Source organism: Physella acuta, unplaced genomic scaffold (genome assembly GCF_028476545.2).
Source record: "Physella acuta isolate Inbredline_101_S28 unplaced genomic scaffold, ASM2847654v3 ptg001506l, whole genome shotgun sequence".
Taxonomy (NCBI): Eukaryota; Metazoa; Mollusca; class Gastropoda; family Physidae; genus Physella; species Physella acuta.
This window is the reverse complement of record NW_026733021.1, coordinates 142,058-163,099: the sequence shown is the minus strand read 5'-3', so window position 1 is coordinate 163,099 and position 21,042 is coordinate 142,058. Positions and strand designations below refer to the sequence as shown.

The 21,042-nt window shown below is 42.0% G+C and overlaps 2 protein-coding genes across 3 annotated transcripts in view; one reads left to right on the top strand and one right to left on the bottom strand.

The window, feature by feature from the left end:
* The window catches only part of LOC131928463 (uncharacterized), a 28,932-nt gene that overhangs the window by 4,582 nt on the left and 3,308 nt on the right, over positions 1 to 21,042 (top strand). The window contains exons 4-7 of one of the 2 annotated variants that reach the window (XM_059284524.1): positions 507 to 606; positions 2,408 to 2,560; positions 18,284 to 18,361; positions 20,790 to 20,910. In XM_059284524.1, the coding sequence (XP_059140507.1) occupies positions 507 to 606; positions 2,408 to 2,560; positions 18,284 to 18,361; positions 20,790 to 20,910 (452 nt within the window). The remainder of the gene's footprint in view (positions 1 to 506; positions 607 to 2,407; positions 2,561 to 18,283; positions 18,362 to 20,789; positions 20,911 to 21,042) is intronic. The other variant, XM_059284525.1, reaches the window with a different exon arrangement.
* LOC131928464 (retinol dehydrogenase 7) lies at positions 6,520 to 16,807 on the bottom strand. Its single transcript, XM_059284526.1, has 8 exons — positions 16,640 to 16,807; positions 14,018 to 14,122; positions 13,188 to 13,341; positions 11,823 to 12,035; positions 10,668 to 10,859; positions 10,284 to 10,421; positions 9,154 to 9,267; positions 6,520 to 7,327 (listed from the first exon to the last, which is right to left on the bottom strand). The coding sequence occupies exons 2-8, from the start codon at positions 14,114 to 14,116 to the stop codon at positions 7,113 to 7,115; spliced, it is 1,125 nt and encodes a 374-aa protein (XP_059140509.1). The 5' UTR covers positions 14,117 to 14,122; positions 16,640 to 16,807; the 3' UTR covers positions 6,520 to 7,112.

The following is a 21,042-nucleotide window of genomic DNA, read 5'->3' as shown; positions in this document are numbered from 1 at the left end:
TTTGTCTACTTTCAGCTAGTGTATGACAACCCCTATATTTGTCTACTTTCAGCTAGTGTATGACAACCCCTATATTTGTCTACTTTCAGCTAGTGTATGACAACCCCTATATTTGTCTACTTTCAGTTAGTGTATGACAACCCCTATATTTGTCTACTTTCAGCTAGTGTATGACAACCCCTATATTTGTCTACTTTCAGCTAGTGTATGACAACCCCTATATTTGTCTACTTTCAGCTAGTGTATGACAACCCCTATATTTGTCTACTTTCAGCTAGTGTATGACAACCCCTATATTTGTCTACTTTCAGCTAGTGTATGACAACCCCTATATTTGTCTATTTTCAGCTAGTGTATGACAACCCCTTATATTTGTCTACTTTCAGCTAGTGTATGACAACCCCCATATTTTCTACTCCCACGTGACACACCACTGTGAAGACAACCCCTAAATTTGTCTATTTTCAGCTAGTGTATGACAACCCCTTATATTTGTCTACTTTCAGCTAGTGTATGACAACCCCTATATTTTCTACTCCCACGTGACACACCACTGTGAGGACTACCCTAAAGGAAGAAATGTAAAACTTCCCTGCAAGTGGGAAGGTGAGGCATAATTATTGCTATAGTCCAGGGGTCTCCAAACTTTTCAGCCCGAGGGCCGCATTAACTATCAATATCAGTTCGGGGGCCAGAGTTTCTTTAAGGCATCTATTCAGGGTCGTGGCGCCCCCCCCTGAAGAACATCTACCCCCCCCCCCCCCCCCCAATGAAATATAATTTATATAGAAATATATACAAATTTCAAGTGTCCACCCCCCCCCCCCCCCCCACCCCCCAACACACACACCCCACCCCCCTCCCCAAGGTCCACGTTTGTTCTCAAATTTTTATTCACGTATTTCATTCGAAAATTTGAAAGGTACTTTGACGCAAAAGTTTTAATGTTAGAAAATTCTTCCTTGTGCAAAAACGTATGAAAACCCATCCGCCCTTCTTTGAACGTGTCTCTAAGGAAGTCATTTTCTTGCAATTCAATGACTTCTAGCTGCAGTTCATCTTTGCAACTGGCCACATTTGAAACAGTCTCACTTCTTCTGTCTTTGAATCCAAGTCAGAAAACCGCTACTGAAACTGCAGCTGTAGGTCTTTAACGATCTTGTATGTAAATGACGTGGGGAACTCAGTGGTTGCTTCAGCCGTAAAGACCTTGCACTGCTGAAAGTATGTCAAGTTGTTAGCCTGTACTTGTTCCAAAAACATGACAAGTTTGTATCTAAAGGCCTTTAGGTAGGTGTATAGATCAGAAACTAGATTTCACTCTCTTGCCGTTTTAGGTTCAGAAAATTTAAATGACTAGTTATGTCTGCAGCAGAGGCCAATTTCTATACCCACTCTTCATCAGACAATAATGGCTGTGACTTGCCTTTACTATCAGGAAGTCACCTATTTCTTTTCTTAGATACTCTGCTCAGAATTTTCTCGCAAAATTAGCAATCTTACTGATGTTAAGTATAGTAAATCTTGCGATTTTGTGTTTGTCTCTGAACTATCTATGGTTAGATATCCTCTTCGGTAACAGAGTCATACATTATACGTAGGGTAGGGAAGCCAGCTCTTGTGTTATGTTCAGGTCTTCATCCACACCTCTAATGAGCACAAGAAGTTGAGAGGTGGAACAGCTGTCCAGCGAATCATCTATTGCAATTAAAAAATGGCGAAACTTGCTTGAATTTTTTGCTATTTGAGTCGCAATAATTTCACCAATGTCTGCAACACGGCGAGTAATTGTATTTGCACACAAAGCTACATTTTCAAATAGTTTTGAATTTTCTGTGCAAAGCTTCTCAGCCACCTCCAACAAACATTTATTCAGTGGACAAAAAGATGGTCGCGGGCCGGATAAAATGACCTCGCGGGCCACATCCGGCCCGCGGGCCGTAGTTTGGAGACCCCTGCTATAGTCTATACACAAGATTTATATCATCCCTTCTATTGTTATAAATAGATCTATATATATATAACTTTTGATTCATATATTTTTCAAACTTATCTTTTTTAATTTTTTTAATTTGTTTGAAGAAAATGTTGATGCCAATAAGAGATGAATAATTTTTTTAAAGAAATTTTCCACATACCCTTGACCCAACATTTTTCCCATTTATCTTTCATTTATGAACCAAGAATCTTCCACAATTTATCAGAGCTTAAATTATTATTTTACACCTGAGTTGTTAAATAGTTATCATGTTATATTAAACATTTTGCTTATCAATCTAATTAATTAAGATAATAAAATCATTTGATGTTTAAAAACATTCTGTTTGATTATCTTTAGAATAGTAAGTGAAATCCAAGAATATTTTGTGTTTTTTGTGATGTTGAGATTTCTTGTTACCTTCTGTAGGCTGCCCTAGCGTCACAAAATCCATCTACAAAATGAAGGACCACGTGCGCTCTCACACACAAGCCAAGGTGGTGGCCTGCCCGCAGTGTGGGAGCCTCTTCGCCAACAACACGCGCTTCATTGACCACCTCAAGAGGCAGGGCCCTGAAGCATGTAAGTTTACATTTTTTACTTGCTCTGAGTTGTCTGTCCTGGATGGTTTACCATTGTTATACGCCTGTGTAAAAAACTCTTTCTTCTGGTTTTCTATTGTTTTTACATTGTCAACAAACTAGTCTATTATCTAGTGTCTTGACAGTTAATCCTGTTTAAATCAGACCTTGACAGTTAATCCTGTTTAAATCAGACCTTGACAGTTAATCCTGTTGATATCAGACCTTGACAGTTAATCCTGTTGATATCAGACCTTGACAGTTAATCCTGTTTAAATCAGACCTTGACAGTTAATCCTGTTTAAATCAGACCTTGACAGTTAATCCTGTTTAAATCAGACCTTGACAGTTAATCCTGTTTAAATCAGACCTTGACAGTTAATCCTGTTTAAATCAGACCTTGACAGTTAATCCTGTTTAAATCAGACCTTGACAGTTAATCCTGTTTAAATCAGACCTTGACAGTTAATCCTGTTGATATTAGACCTTGACAGTTAATCCTGCTTGTAAAGGGTCTTGACTGTTTATATCCTGTTAAGGTGTCAGCAGAGGCTTTCAAATTTGACAAGCTTTTCTATGGCACATTGTATGTTGGTCTTTCTGAGGAGGGTTGGTTAGTCTGTTTGGGGTGGGTAAGTCTGTTTGGGGTGGATTAGTCTGTATCAGGGTGGGTTGGTTGGTCTCTATGAGGGTTGCTACGTCTGTGGGTGGGTTGGTAGGTCTGTGGGTGGGTTGGTTGGTCTCTATGAGGGTTGCTAGGTCTGTGGGTGGGTTGGTAGGTCTGTGGGTGGGTTGGTAGGTCTGTGGGTGGGTTGGTTGGTCTCTATGAGGGTTGCTAGGTCTGTGGGTGGGTTGGTTGGTCTGTGGGTGGGTTGGTAGGTCTGTGGGTGGGTTGGTTGGTCTCTATAAGGGTTGGTAGGTCTGTGGGTGGGTTGGTTGGTCTCTATGAGGGTTGCTAGGTCTGTGGGTGGGTTGGTAGGTCTCTATGAGGGTTGCTAGGTCTCTCATTATAAACAACAAACTGAAGACTTACCAATTTTTTAAAAATTTTGTATTCATTTATTTATCAATGTTGACGTTAATGACATACATACATTGAAACTGATGGTTTCTACACTTAATATTATGCATGAGTATAATATGACAAGTATTACAAGGCAATGTTTGCTTTATATGATATGACAACTAAACCTAAGGCATAATGTCTGCTTTATATGACAAAAATGTCTGCTATATGATATGACAAGTACCCTTAAGACATGTCTGCTTTATGATATGACAAGTAAACCTGAGGCATAATGTCTGCTTTATGATATGACAAGTAAACCTGAGGCATAATGTCTGCTTTATGATATGACAAGTAAACCTGAGGCATAATGTTTGCTTTATGATATGACAAGTAACCTTAAGACATGTCTGCTTTATGATATGACAAGTAACCCGAAGGCATAATGTCTGCTTTATGATATGACAAGTAAACCTGATGCATAATGTCTGTTTTATGATATGACAAGTAACCTTAAGACATGTCTGTTTTATGATATGTCAGGTAACTCTAAAGCATAATGCTTGCTTTATGATATGACAAGTAACCCTGAGGCATAATGCCCTACTGTACGTTCCCATTGAAAATATACACTTCCTTATATACACACAAAAATGCTGGGTGCTCATTATGACATGTTCATTATTAATATCAGTATACTAGGACATTATGACATCAGTATACTAGGACATTATGACATCAGTATACTAGGACATCATGACATCAGTATACTAGGACAATATAGCGTATCAGTATACTAGGACATCATGACATCAGTATACTAGGACATTGTGACATCAGTATTCTAGGACATTATGACATCAGTATACTAGGACATTATGACATCGTTATACTAGTATACTAGGACATTATGACATCAGTATACTAGGACATTATGATATCAGTATACTAGGACATTACGACATCAGTATACTAGGACATTATGACATCAGTATACTAGGACATTATGACATCAGTATACTAGGACATTATGACATCAGTATACTAGGACATTATGACATCAGTATACTAGGACATTATGACATTAGTATACTAGGACATTATGACATCAGTATACTAGGACATCATGACATCAGTATACTAGGACATTATGACATCAGTATACTAGGACATTATGACATCAGTATACTAGGACATTAACATCAGTATACTAGGACATTATGACATCAGTATACTAGGACATTATGACATCAGTATACTAGGACATCATGACATCAGTATACTAGGACATCATGGCATCAGTATACTAGGACATTATGACATCAGTATATATGCAAGGACATTATGACATCATTATACTAGGACATTATGACATCAGTATACTAGGACATCATGACATCAGTATACTAGGACATCATGACATCAGTATACTAGGACATTATGACATCAGTATACTAGGACATTATGACATCAGTATACTAGGACATTATGACATCAGTATACTAGGACATTATGACATCAGTATACTAGGACATTATGACATCAGTATACTAGGACATTATGACATTAGTATACTAGGACATTATGACATCAGTATACTAGGACATCATGACATCAGTATACTAGGACATTATGACATCAGTATACTAGGACATTATGACATCAGTATACTAGGACATCATGACATCAGTATACTAGGACATCATGACATCAGTATACTAGGACATTATGACATCAGTATATATGCAAGGACATTATGACATCATTATACTAGGACATCATGACATCAGTATACTAGGACATTATGACATCAGTATACTAGGACATTATGACATCAGTATACTAGGACATTATGACATCAGTATACTAGGACAATATAGCATATCAGTATACTAGGACATCATGACATCAGTATACTAGGACATTATGACATCTGTATACTAGGACATTATGACATCAGTATACTAGGACATTATGACATCAGTATACTAGGACATCATGACATCAGTATACTAGGACAATATAGCGTATCAGTATACTAGGACATCATGACATCAGTATACTAGGACATTGTGACATCAGTATTCTAGGACATTATGACATCAGTATACTAGGACATTATGACATCGTTATACTAGTATACTAGGACATTATGACATCAGTATACTAGGACATTATGATATCAGTATACTAGGACATTACGACATCAGTATACTAGGACATTATGACATCAGTATACTAGGACATTATGACATCAGTATACTAGGACATTATGACATCAGTATACTAGGACATTATGACATCAGTATACTAGGACATTATGACATTAGTATACTAGGACATTATGACATCAGTATACTAGGACATCATGACATCAGTATACTAGGACATTATGACATCAGTATACTAGGACATTATGACATCAGTATACTAGGACATTAACATCAGTATACTAGGACATTATGACATCAGTATACTAGGACATTATGACATCAGTATACTAGGACATCATGACATCAGTATACTAGGACATCATGGCATCAGTATACTAGGACATTATGACATCAGTATATATGCAAGGACATTATGACATCATTATACTAGGACATTATGACATCAGTATACTAGGACATCATGACATCAGTATACTAGGACATCATGACATCAGTATACTAGGACATTATGACATCAGTATACTAGGACATTATGACATCAGTATACTAGGACATTATGACATCAGTATACTAGGACATTATGACATCAGTATACTAGGACATTATGACATCAGTATACTAGGACATTATGACATTAGTATACTAGGACATTATGACATCAGTATACTAGGACATCATGACATCAGTATACTAGGACATTATGACATCAGTATACTAGGACATTATGACATCAGTATACTAGGACATCATGACATCAGTATACTAGGACATCATGACATCAGTATACTAGGACATTATGACATCAGTATATATGCAAGGACATTATGACATCATTATACTAGGACATCATGACATCAGTATACTAGGACATTATGACATCAGTATACTAGGACATTATGACATCAGTATACTAGGACATTATGACATCAGTATACTAGGACAATATAGCATATCAGTATACTAGGACATCATGACATCAGTATACTAGGACATTATGACATCTGTATACTAGGACATTATGACATCAGTATACTAGGACATTATGACATTAGTATACTAGGACATTACAACATCAGTATATATGCAAGGACATTATGTCATTACACTAACCTACAGGTTATTATGTCATACTTATTATTCCATTCCTTAAAGCCATTAAGTAAGATTAGAATGTAACTTCACCCAGATTTCACCGTTGTTTGAAAATTTCACGTATGTACATATAAAATATTGTCAAGTTATTATGAGTGGTGTTTGTACACTTTGTTCTTGGCTCATTTGGCAGAAATGTTTCTTCATAAGGCTCAGTAAAAGTAAAATGCAACAAAATTGTTTTTGGTAGTTGTCTTCCCTTGGTTACTGTAAGCAGTTATCTACCTTGGAGGTCCCACAAAAGGGAATATAAAGTTATCTGACAAGTAAGGCATGACCAGGCTCCACATCCATGGGGGTAGGTGCAGGTACAGGAATGGGATGGACCTGGCTATCAACCCCTTGTAGTAGTAAGGTTTGGGGTAGGTGGACAGTAGGGCATCAGCCATGCAGTCTGTGATGCCGGAGAAGTCTGCGTTCAGATAATCCCTGTAATCTGGGAGAGAGGAGTAATAAAATGACATTCAGATAATCCCTGTAATCTGGGAGAGAGGAGTAATAACATGACATTCAGATAATCCCTGTAATCTGGGAGAGAGGAGTAATAACATGACATTCAGATAATCCCTGTAATCTGTAGTGGGATAGAGGAGTAATAACATGACATTCAGATAATCCCTGTAATCTGTAGTGGGATAGAGGAGTAATAACATGACATTCAGATAATCCCTGTAATCTGTAGTGGGATAGAGGAGTAATAACATGACATTCAGATAATCCCTGTAATCTGGGAGAGAGGAGTAATAACATGACATTCAGATAATCCCTGTAATCTGGGAGAGAGGAGTAATAACATGACATTCAGATAATCCCTGTAATCTGGGAGAGAGGAGTAATAACATGACATTCAGATAATCCCTGTAATCTGGGAGAGAGGAGTAATAACATGACATTCAGATAATCCCTGTAATCTGTAGTGGGATAGAGGAGTAATAACATGACATTCAGATAATCCCTGTAATCTGGGAGAGAGGAGTAATAACATGACATTCAGATAATCCCTGTAATCTGGGAGAGAGGAGTAATAACATGACATTCAGATAATCCCTGTAATCTGGGAGAGAGGAGTAATAACATGTAGGGGGCAGGAGACATAATAAAATATTTAAGACATGTCTAACTGGCAAGGTTGAAGATTTTTGTCTTTACTATTACTCAAGTTCTCACAATCTCCTGAGTTTATTTCTATCACATAAGACAACATATGGCCACGACTGCTCTTTGTTGATTTTGTCTCCTAAACTCTTGCCAGGTATCAATTAGAGCTGGGTGGGCTCACCAAAAACTCTATTCAGGAATCAATTAAAACTGTGTGGGCTCATAGACATTTTAATACTTGGTTGTTGGGGGTTAGAGAAATATGTGGCTTGACCACATGAGCCCACTGAAGGAACTTTCTCTCTTGGGACTGGGTGTGACCACATGAGCCAACTGAAGGAACTTACTCTCTCTCTTGGGACTGGGTGTGACCACATGAGCCAACTGAAGGAACTTACTCTCTCTCTTGGGACTGGGTGTGACCACATGAGCCAACTGAAGGAACTTTCTCTCTCTCTTGGGACTGGGTGTGACCACATGAGCCAACTGAAGGAACTTACTCTCTCTCTTGGGACTGGGTGTGACCACATGAGCCAACTGAAGGAACTTACTCTCTCTCTCTTGGGACTGGGTGTGAAGCATGACCACATGACCCTACTGAAGGAACTTACTTTCTCTCTTGGGACTGGGTGTGAAGCTTGACCACATGAGCCAACTGAAGGAACTTACTCTCTCTCTTGGGACTGGGTGTGAAGCTTGACCACATGAGCCAACTGAAGGAACTTTCTCTCTTGGGACTGGGTGTGAAGTTTGACCACATGAGCCAACTGAAGGAACTTTCTCTCTCTCTTGGGACTGGGTGTGAAGCATCAGCCCACTGAAGGAACTTACTTTCTCTCTTGGGACTGGGTGTGAAGCTTGTCCACATGAGCCAACTGAAGGAACTTTCTCTCTCTCTTGGGACTGGGTGTGAAGCTTGACCACATGAGCCCACTAAAGGAACTTACTCTCTCTCTTGGGACTGGGTGTGAAGCATCAGCCCACTGAAGGAACTTACTTTCTCTCTTGGGACTGGGTGTGAAGCTTGTCCACATGAGCCAACTGAAGGAACTTACTTTCTCTCTTGGGACTGGGTGTGACCACATGAGCCCACTGAAGGAACTTACTCTCTCTCTTGGGACTGGGTGTGAAGTTTGACCACATGACCCTAGTAAAGGAACTTACTCTCTCTCTTGGGACTGGGTGTGAAGCATGCCCTGCCAAAGTAGTCCCTGACCTCCTGAGTTGCTGTCTTCCACCATCTGTCACCCACCTCCTCCTTGTTGTATTCCAGTATACCTGGTGACACAATGACATTGGTAGAGGTTTGTTTCTTATCTCAGCTGTCTGACAGTTATATTCATGTGATGGTCCCACTAATACTTTACTTATAACGCTATTCTAATACTTAGCCTATAAAACTATTTTAGTGACCCCACTAATAAATCTACTATCAGAATCAGTTTCTAAGGACAGGGCAAAAGTAAAGGGCAATAACTCAAGTATAAATTGGCATCCATAGACAGCAGTAAAGGGCAATAACTCAAGTATAAATTGGCATACATAGACAGAAGTAAAGGGCAATAACTAATCTTAAATCAGTTTCTGGGGGACAATTCAGATCAAAAGGGCTATAACTCCTGTCAAAGATGATCAATTGAAAATGTGTCTTTTTTACTTTCTCGTATAGAGAAAGTCTTGTAATCGTGCAGAAAAAAAAAATCGAGATTTTTATAAATCTCGACGTTTTACACCTCACTGATACGGAAAAACATAATTTTGCAATCTTGTCTGTGTGTCTGTCTGTCTGTGTTTAAACACGATAACTTGAGTACCGTTACAGCTAGGTTGATGAAATTTCATATATAAGTATTTTATCAAAATCGTAGATCCTGATCAACTTTTTAGCGATTTCCGATAACCGGAAGTGGTACTTTTTCTACTTTGAATTTTTCAAAAGCCTATAACTTAAGTACTATTTCAGATAGATAAATGAAATTTCACATGTAAGTAAAAGATCTAATTCTCTGCCTTCTGTCAAATTTTGAGTAATTTCCGTTGACCGGAAGTACTAATTTACGCTATTTTCGATTTCTCAAAAAACGCATGTAAATTTATAAAGTACTAATAATGCCCACTATTATGCACATTTTGTTTTGGCGTTTGCTTGGTGCGCAATTCTTTTTTCTACGAGATTCTACTCCATTTTTAAAAGTAATTTAAAATCATGTCTATATTCCGAGTTATATAAGAATGTTCGAGAAAGTTTAGGGGAGATCACTCCCGGTTTATTATGTGATTGAAGGTAGACTGACCTGTCTTAAAACCACTTGGTATGATTGTTGAGACATCTATACCCATGGGCTTGTGTTCATACCTCCATGTCTCTGTCAGCATGGCCACTGAAGCTTTGGAGGCTGCGTACACCCCCATCAAGGCTGATGGCGCCAAACCTTCAGGTTTAAAACAAAATCTCTACATTCTGCTCCAGACATGTAACTAGTAGGACAACACAAAGAGCTGCATCTTGCAGATCATTAGCTGAACTCATTGATATAATGGAAAACAAATCTGTTGTACAACTGATCTAGTGACACTGCTTTGACACATGAACATGGATCAGTTGGTCTTACCAATGTAACTGGCAATAGATCTAATGACACTGTTATGACACATGAACATGGATCAGTGGGTCTTACCAATGTTACTGGCCACATTTACCAATCTGGCCGTCCCTCTCCTGGGCCGCCTTAAGAGTGGCATGAAGGCCCTGTACACGTTGATGACCCCCATACAGTTGACATCCATCACCTTGCGGATGTCGCTGTAGGCCATGATTTCCATGTTGCCGGCCAGTAGGATGCCAGCGTTGTTGACCACACCATGGAGGACTGAAACAAAGGACATTGGTGACATCATGGAGGACTGAAACAAAGGACATTGGTGGTGACACCATGGAGGACTGAAACAAAGGACATTGGTGGTGACACCATGAAGGACTGAAACAAAGGACATTGGTGGTGACATCATGGAGGACTGAAACAAAGGACATTGGTGGTGACACCATGGAGGACTGAAACAAAGGACATTGGTGGTGACACCATGGAGGACTGAAAGTAAGGACATTGGTGGTGACACCATGCAGGACTGAAACAAAGGACATTGGTGGTGACACCATGGAGGACTGAAACAAAGGACATTGGTGGTGACACCATGGAGGACGGAAACAAAGGACATTGGTGGTGACACCATGGAGGACTGAAACAAAGGACATTGGTGGTGACACCATGGAGGACTGAAACAAAGGACATTGGTGGTGACACCATGGAGGACTGAAACAAAGGACATTGGTGGTGACATCATGGAGGACTGAAACAAAGGACATTGGTGGTGACACCATGGAGGACTGAAACAAAGGACATTGGTGGTGACACCATGGAGGACTGAAACTAAGGACATTGGTGGTGACACCATGCAGGACTGAAACAAAGGACATTGGTAGTGACACCATGGAGGACTGAAACAAAGGACATTGGTGGTGACACCATGGAGGACGGAAACAAAGGACATTGGTGGTGACACCATGCAGGACTGAAAGAAAGGACATTGGTGGTGACACCATGGAGGACTGAAACAAAGGACATTGGTGGTGACACCATGGAGGACTAAAACAAATGACATTGGTGGTGACACCATGGAGGACTGAAACAAAGGACATTGGTGGTGACACCCAGAGGACTGAAACAAAGGACATTGGTGGTGACACCATGGAGGACTGAAACAAAGGACATTGGTGGTGACACCATGGAGGACTGAAACAAAGAACATTGGTGGTGACACCATGGAGGGCTGACCTTTGGTGCCCAACTTTTCAGCCACTGTGTTGGCAGCCTTTAGGACCTGCTCCTGGTTGCTGACATCCATCTGGAGGGTTGTCAGCCTGCTGGAGGCCTTCTCAACCAGCTTCCTCTCACCCTCCCCGCCCATCAAGAGGCAGCCAGCGAAGACCTGGAAGCCCATCGTATCCAGCTTGAGAGCTAGGGCGTGGCCCAGTCCCTGGTCACAGCCTGTGGGACAGATCAGTCATGTGATACATAAGTCACGTGACACAAAGTCAAGTCATGTGACGTATAAGTCATGTGGCACAACGTTAAGTCATGTGACACAAGTCATGTGACAACGTTAAGTCATGTGACACAAGTCATGTGACAACGTTAAGTCATGTGACAAAGTTAAGTCATGTGACACAAAGTTAAGTCATGTGACACAAGTCATGTGGCACAAAGTTAAGTCATGTGACACCATCTTACCATCAATGAACGAACCATCCTACCATCAATGAACCAACCATCCTATCATCAATGAACAAACCACCCTACCATCAATGAACCAACCATCCTACCATCAATGAACCAACCATCCTACCATCAATGAACCAACCATCCTACCATCAATGAACAAACCACCCTACCATCAATGAACCAGCCACGCGGCAACATTGTGACGACATGACGCGACCTGTTTAACCAGTCACGTGCCGACCGTTGGACATGCGCTAATCGTCTGCAGAGTCAGGCCGCCATGTTTGTGGCGCTCGATGTTGTTTGACCAGCAGCTTACTGGTCAGCCATGTTTGTTGACTGATTGAGTTAGCTTGGCGCTGTGCTCGGGTCATCTTAGTACACTCGCGTGGCGGTTGTTTACGTTGTTTGTGTGGGGGAGGGGTGGGGCTTTCAATCGTTTAAGTAGTTTGTGTGGGGGAGGGGAGGGGCTTTCCTCCATGAAATCAAATATTTGTCTCGACATGTTTATCGATCTTTTATTGGCTTCGTGATATGAGCAGTCGATTGTTTAGATCAGGATCAAGGCGGGATTGATTGAAATAAATCGTTGAGATCATTGTCCGCTCGAGGGGTCGGAGTGGTCGGGCATATGCGGGGCGTTAGATAGGGGACAGCAACCCGTCTAGGAGAGAAAACTAGGGTAGATGAGGCTCGTTGGATAGGGGACAGCAACCCGTCTAGGAGAGAAAATTAGGGTAGATGAGGCTCGTTGGAGAAAACTCCAAGATCAAACAACTGCTGCTTTGCAGATTCTTCTTGGACAAAGGAAATCACCCCCCTATGCCAGTTAAGAACGAAGAAGAAGATTGTCCTGGTTGGAAATTTTTCATGCCCCTGGTTGTTTAGGCGACTGATTACCCCCCCCCCCCTACTTACCAGTAATAAGCACTGCCCGGTCGTTGACCCCCAGCCAAGGACTGGGTAGATCGTTGTACATGATCAGCGCAAACAACGTCGTCAGCACAGCCGTCTGTACATCACTGCCCAGCAGGGGGAGGCAAAAGGAACAGCCAGTCAGTACCAGCAGATCCTGAACATTTTAAAACAACCTGTCACTGACTGTAAAGGGCATGGAAGCACTCACATGAAGTATTCTGACAACCTGGCCACTTTTTACTTTCTTCTATACGAAGAATAGAGGAAGTATTGTAATCTTGCTTTTAAAAAATCGAGATTTTTAGAAATCTCGACGTTTTACACCGCTCTGAGTAGAAAAAACTTAGTTTTGCAATCTTGTTCGTATGTGTGTGTCTGTGAACACGATAACTTGAATACCGTTACAGCTAGATTGATGAAATTTCAAATATAAGTATATATCAAATTTGTAGTTCTGTATCAACTTTTTGGCGATTTCCGATAACCGGAAGTGGAACTTATTCTACTTTCACTTTTCCAAAAGCCTATAACTTGAGTACTGTTTCAGATAGATAAATGAAATTTCACATGTAAATAAAAGATTGTATTCTCAAAAAACGCATGTAAATTTATAAAGTATATTCCGCATATTATTTGGCGTTTACTTGGTGCGCAACTCTTTTTTCTACGAGATTCTATTCTATTTTTAAAAGTTTAAGTAATTAAACATGGATTAAAAAGCATGTCTATATCCCGAGTTGCCCTCCCCCGTAGTGTTATATAAGAATATTCAAGAAAGTTAAGGGGAGATTACTCCCGGTTTACTTCGGCCATATAGCCCATAGACTCACCTGAAGTATTCTGGGGGACAACTTGACCACTTTTCTCGGCCATATAGCCAGCACAACCCAGCCCAGATAACAGCCAACGATTACGGCACACAGCTCCATTTTGGTCTGGCGGGGAGGGGGGGGGGGGTAATTGATAGATTAGTTGGCAATCAGGTGGTTCGTTATCGATCTATGGTGTGTGTGGTCTGTGATGATGCTATGTGGGGTCATCTGTGGTCTGTGTGGTGGTACGTTGTGTGGGTCATGTGTGTGGGTCATGTGTGGTGGTACGTTGTGTGGGTCATGTGTGTGGGTCATGTGTGGTGGTACGTTGTGTGGGTCATGTGTGTGGGTCATGTGTGGTGGTACGTTGTGTGGGTCATGTGTGGTCTGTGTGGTGGTACGTTGTGTGGGTCATGTGTGTGGGTCATGTGTGGTGGTACGTTGTGTGGGTCATGTGTGTGGGTCATGTGTGGTGGTACGTTGTGTGGGTCATGTGTGGTCTGTGTGGTGGTACGTTGTGTGGGTCATGTGTGTGGGTCATGTGTGGTGGTACGTTGTGTGGGTCATGTGTGGTCTGTGTGGTGGTACGTTGTGTGGGTCATGTGTGGTTTGTGGTGGTGCTTTGTGTGTTCTCTGGATTATATATGGTCATATCAAAGTCCACAGAACATATGGTATGGTCTTTGAATATGAGTCATGTGTTTATTTAACCATTGTTTATTTTGATAACCGTAATAAGCCAGCCCACTACGACTGTATTGATCCACTTTGTAACTCGTGATCTTCATGCTGGGTACATTTCTCTGTGACATATTTTAAGTTGGTCGCTTGATATCTTTAGGTAGGTCATCTGTTGATTTGGTCCTACATCTATTCATTTGGTCGACGATAGTTTTCCTGGTACTGGCTCGTCTGGCTGGTAATGTTTATATGACAACCTTACAAGTCAAGTTGGGTTGAGAACTATTCGATGCTTGGAGTTTTTGCTAATGATGGTATTGGTAACTTTACTTCTCCCAGTGACGAAACTCAATTCCTCCCTTAACCTAGCAACTACTAGAGAGTAAGGTTAAAAGACAATCTTGTAATGACGTCTTCCCATCATATGAGTAAGAGTTTCTTCTGTACAGAGTTAGGCGTAAGTTTGATATCTTGGCGTAGACCTGCTAGATCTAGATAGTCACTAGTCTATATACTTTTGGAGGAAGACGGTACTGCTAATTGACATGTCATGGTAGTCTTATATGTCATAAAGAGAGAGGGTCTATCGTATGTGGATTATCTAATGTGTGTACTGGGAGTGGATCACCAAATGTCTACTGAGACAGTATAGTATGATGACGACCAAATGTGTATCGTATAGTATGATGACGACCAAATGTGTATCGTATAGTATGATGACGACTAAATGTGTATCGTATAGTATGATGACGACCAAATGTGTATCGTATAGTATGATGACGACCAAATGTGTCTAGTCTAGTGTATCGTATAGTATGAGGACGACCAAATGTGTATCGTATAGTATGATGACGACTAAATGTGTATCGTATAGTATGATGACGACCAAATGTGTCTAGTCTAGTGTATCGTATAGTATGATGACGACTAAATGTGTATCGTATAGTATGATGACGACCAAATGTGTCTAGTCTAGTGTATCGTATAGTATGATGACGACTAAATGTGTATCGTATAGTATGATGACGACCAAATGTGTATCGTATAGTATGAGGACGACCAAATGTGTATCGTATAGTGTGATGACGACCAAATGTGTATCGTATAGTATGATGACGACCAAATGTGTATCAAAAAGTATGATGACGACCCAATGTGTATCGTATAGTATGATGACGACCAAATGTGTCTAGTATAGTATGATGACGACTAAATGTGTCTAGTGTATAGTATGATGACGACTAAATGTGTCTAGTGTATAGTATGATGACGACCCAATGTGTATCGTATAGTATGATGACGACCAAATGTGTATCGTATAGTATGATGACGACCAAATGTGTATCGTATAGTATGATGACGACTAAATGTGTATCGTATAGTATGATGACGACCAAATGTGTATCGTATAGTATGATGACGACCAAATGTGTATCGTATAGTATGATGACGACTAAATGTGTATCGTATAGTAGATGACGACCAAATGTGTATCGTATAGTATGATGACGACCAAATGTGTCTAGTCTAGTGTATCGTATAGTATGATGACGACCAAATGTGTCTAGTCTAGTGTATCGTATAGTATGATGACGACCAAATGTGTATCATAAAGTATGATGACGACCCAATGTGTATCGTATAGTATGATGACGACCAAATGTGTCTAGTATAGTATGATGACGACTAAATGTGTCTAGTATAGTATGATGACGACTAAATGTGTCTAGTGTATAGTATGAGGACGACCAAATGTGTATCGTATAGTATGATGACGACCAAATGTGTCTAGTGAAGCACTTAGGAATGTGCCCCTGTACGTTAAACCAACACAGCGAGAATGTAAACACGGCGTCTTACTGGCCACCCATGTATCACAGACGGTCGTACACATGACGGTAGCCCTGTCGCGTGATGCTTCCTCTCATACATAAACATCCTCGTCTAACATCATCTTACCTACAGACTGGATACTGGCAGATAGTAGTTTACATCCATGAAAAGCCACCACCAGTGTGTAGGAACACGGCTTATCCAAGCGTATGTGGGAACACGGCTTATCCAAGCGTATGAGAACACAGCTTATTCAAGCCGGAAAACTAGCTCGCCACTCCCTACCCCGCTCGCCGCTCAAATAGCTACACCGTCGTTTCATTCATCGACGAGGCTGAGTTTTCTCCCCTGACGTGTAGTCCCGCCTTCCCTCCCCTTGTGCAGCGGCCGTGTCTTGTGGGGGGGGGGGGGGTGTGATTGACAGATGGGGCTCCAGAGTCAGTGCCGGAGGTCTGATGCCAGTGGTTGCTAGGTGACACTAACCCACGCCTTTGTTTTATTAGCTTCATGTTTGCAATTAGCACGCGTCATCGCTTCAATTAGTTTTCTTTTAATTAGCATGTCAATTGTGTGCGCTCCAAATATAAAATATTTATATATAGCAAAGTTTGATATGTAAATGCTAAGCTAAAGATGTTACTACGTATGTTACAGCTAGTGGTGTGTACATAATAAGCTAGTGTGTACATTATAAGCTTCATATGTGTACATGCTAAGCTAGTGGGTTTACATTATAAGCTAAAAGTGTGTACATGTTAAGCTAGAGGTGTTACATTAGTGTGTACATTACAAGCTTCAGATGTGTACGTATGTTCAGCCAGAGTTGTGTACAGCTTCTGTCATCTGTCACATAACTAGAATGTACATAAGACAAGAGCACAACATGAATTGTGGTCCATGTTTTTATACAAGAGCTTGCATGTGGAAATTTAGACCGCCATAAATGTCAAGCGTCACGTTATTAAATTTGTAACATTAAAATTAAATAAGAAATATTCTCATGATCTCTACTTGTCAAATTTTATTCCATACATTCTAAAGACGCTATAATGTAATTTATAATGGTCTAAAAAAACAACAAGATTATGCTAATCTTGAAGAGATACTAACTCTAGGAAACATGTTTGCATTAGTCCAAGTTGATTTATACAGTCACATAGACGAAGTTTAGAAGAGGCTTCTAGTCTAGATTACTTTGGTACAATTTTGTTCACGTCACCAATTTTGCATTTTAATATTGTGCCTTTCGGTGCGCGTACTTAAGACTATTTTCGCGAGCTTTTCGGCCAAACTTGCTTCCTCTGTCGTGCTTTTGTCATCGTACGTCATGAATCGAAAACGAAATTTCGATCACTTCTAATAGACCGATTTCTTTCATACTTGGCGCGTGGGTCAAGATCCGATGACCGTGCAGTGTGACATCAAATTTCTCTTAATTGATGCTAATTAATTCTTAATAATTAGCTAAGGTTTCCTATATAAAGTAATATTTTCCCCCGCTATTTTACTTACGCACATTGTTTGTGTTCATTTGGTCTGCAATTGTTTCTTTAGTCAATACTGTGTTAAAATTCTTAAAGCATTGTGTTCTTAAAAAATAAAAACTTTCAATAAGAAGCTTTTATATGATAATGTTTTCAACAGAAGACATTAAAAATTATTTTCTTTACCTATATAGCAATGTACTGCTCTTTACTCTTTCTACCTTCTCTCTCTCTCCCCCCCCCCCCCCCCCCCCAGCCCCTTCATGTTTCTACCTTCTCCCCCCAGCTCTCAAGTTTGAATGCTCCCACTGTAGTAGCAGGTTTGGTTCTGAGAGGATTCTGAGGGACCACATGAGACATCATGGTAAGATTTGTCTGCAGTGGGGGGGGGGGGGGGGGGGGATTCTGAGGGACCACATGAGACATCATGGTAAGATTTGTCTGCAGTGGGGGGGGGGGGGGGATTCTGAGGGACCACATGAGACATCATGGTAAGATTTGTCTGCAGTGGGGGGGGGGGGGGGGGATTCTGAGGGACCACATGAGACATCATGGTAAGATTTGTCTGCAGTGGGGGGGGGGATTCTGAGGGACCACATGAGACATCATGGTAAGATTTGTCTGCAGTGGGGGGGGGGGATTCTGAGGGACCACATGAGACATCATGGTAAGATTTGTCTGCAGTGGGGGGGGGGGGGGGGATTCTGAGGGACCACATGAGACATCATGGTAAGATTTGTCTGGGGGGGGGGGATTCTGAGGGACCACATGAGACATCATGGTAAGATTTGTCTGCAGTGGGGGGGGGGGGGGGATTCTGAGGGACCACATGAGACATCATGGTAAGATTTGTCTGCAGTGTGGGGGGGGGGATTCTGAGGGACCACATGAGACATCATGGTAAGATTTGTCTGCAGTGGGGGGGATTCTGAGGGACCACATGAGACATCATGGTAAGTATTGTCTGGGGGGGGGGGATTCTGAGGGACCACATGAGACATCATGGTAAGATTAGTCTGCAGTGGGGGGGATTCTGAGGGACCACATGAGACATCATGGTAAGTATTGTCTGGGGGGGGGGATTCTGAGGGACCACATGAGACATCATGGTAAGATTTGTCTGGGGGGGGGGGAGGATTCTGAGGGACCACATGAGACATCATGGTAAGATTTGTCTGGGGGGGGGGAGGATTCTGAGGGACCACATGAGACATCATGGTAAGATTTGTCTGCAGTGGGGGGGGGGGGGAGGATTCTGAGGGACCACATGAGACATCATGGTAAGATTTGTCTGCAGTGGGGGGGGGGGGATTCTGAGGGACCACATGAGACATCATGGTAAGATTTGTCTGGGGGGGGGGGGGGATTCTGAGGGACCACATGAGACATCATGGTAAGATTTGTCTGGGGGGGGGGGGATTCTGAGGGACCACATGAGACATCATGGTAAGTATTGTCTGGGGGGGGGGGGGATTCTGAGGGACCACATGAGACATCATGGTAAGATTAGTCTGCAGTGGGGGGGATTCTGAGGGACCACATGAGACATCATGGTAAGTATTGTCTGGGGGGGGGGATTCTGAGGGACCACATGAGACATCATGGTAAGATTTGTCTGGGGGGGGGGGAGGATTCTGAGGGACCACATGAGACATCATGGTAAGATTTGTCTGGGGGGGGGGGAGGATTCTGAGGGACCACATGAGACATCATGGTAAGATTTGTCTGCAGTGGGGGGGGGGGGAGGATTCTGAGGGACCACATGAGACATCATGGTAAGATTTGTCTGCAGTGGGGGGGGGGGGATTCTGAGGGACCACATGAGACATCATGGTAAGATTTGTCTGGGGGGGGGGGGGGGATTCTGAGGGACCACATGAGACATCATGGTAAGATTTGTCTGGGGGGGGGGAGGATTCTGAGGGACCACATGAGACATCATGGTAAGATTTGTCTGGGGGGGGGGATTCTGAGGGACCACATGAGACATCATGGTAAGTATTGTCTGCAGTGGGGGGGGGGAGGATTCTGAGGGACCACATGAGACATCATGGTAAGATTTGTCTGGGGGGGGGGGATTCTGAGGGACCACATGAGACATCATGGTAAGATTTGTCTGGGGGGGGGGGGGATTCTGAGGGACCACATGAGACATCATGGTAAGATTTGTCTGCAGTGGGGGGGGGGGATTCTGAGGGACCACATGAGACATCATGGTAAGATTTGTCTGGGGGGGGGGAGGATTCTGAGGGACCACATGAGACATCATGGTAAGATTTGTCTGCAGTGGGGGGGGGGGGGGGGATTCTGAGGGACCACATGAGACATCATGGTAAGATTTGTCTGGGGGGGGGGGGGAGGATTCTGAGGGACCACATGAGACATCATGGTAAGATTTGTCTGCAGTGGGGGGGGGGGGGGATTCTGAGGGACCACATGAGACATCATGGTAAGATTTGTCTGGGGGGGGGGAGGATTCTGAGGGACCACATGAGACATCATGGTAAGATTTGTCTGCAGTTAGGGGGGGGGGGGCACATAGTATTGTTTGCAGTTGGGCACATAACACACCACATGTGAGGGGGGGGGGGGTTGGAGCTAGGGGAAGTTGTGGCCAATGCTAATAATACTTGGCCAACTGATTGTTTGAAATTGTTATAATGTATTCATAAGATTTATTCACTAACTAAAGCACTCACAGCTATATAAAATTTATTTTGTTTTTTCCCCCTGAAGAAGCTCATTTTTTAATCAAGGTTTTTACAATTATTTTGTTGGTATATTGTCATCAGTGAATCACTACAAGTGCCCTCTCTGTGACATGACCTGCCACTCACCGTCAGCTGTCAGAGATCATGTCAGATACCGTCACTCAGAGGAGAGGACCTACACGTGTGAGAACTGTACCTACAAGTAAGTTGAGGTGGAGGGCTTAGGATGCTGTTGATCTGTGGTAGTTTCGATAACTTTAGCTGAGAGCTACATGTTGTATCATCATCTTTTCCGTTAGTGCCCAAGAAACAATTTGCAGATGAAGTAGAGTTC

Coding starts and splice junctions, on each gene's coding strand:
- LOC131928464 (XM_059284526.1), bottom strand. CDS start 14,116: ATGGAGCTGTGTGCCGTAATCGTTGGCTGTTATCTGGGCTGGGTTGTG. Junction 13,342..14,017: donor TGTCCCCCAGAATACTTCAG/GTGAGTCTATGG, acceptor TAAAATGTTCAG/GATCTGCTGGTACTGACTGG. Junction 10,860..11,822: donor TGAAAAGTTGGGCACCAAAG/GTCAGCCCTCCA, acceptor CCTTTGTTTCAG/TCCTCCATGGTGTGGTCAAC.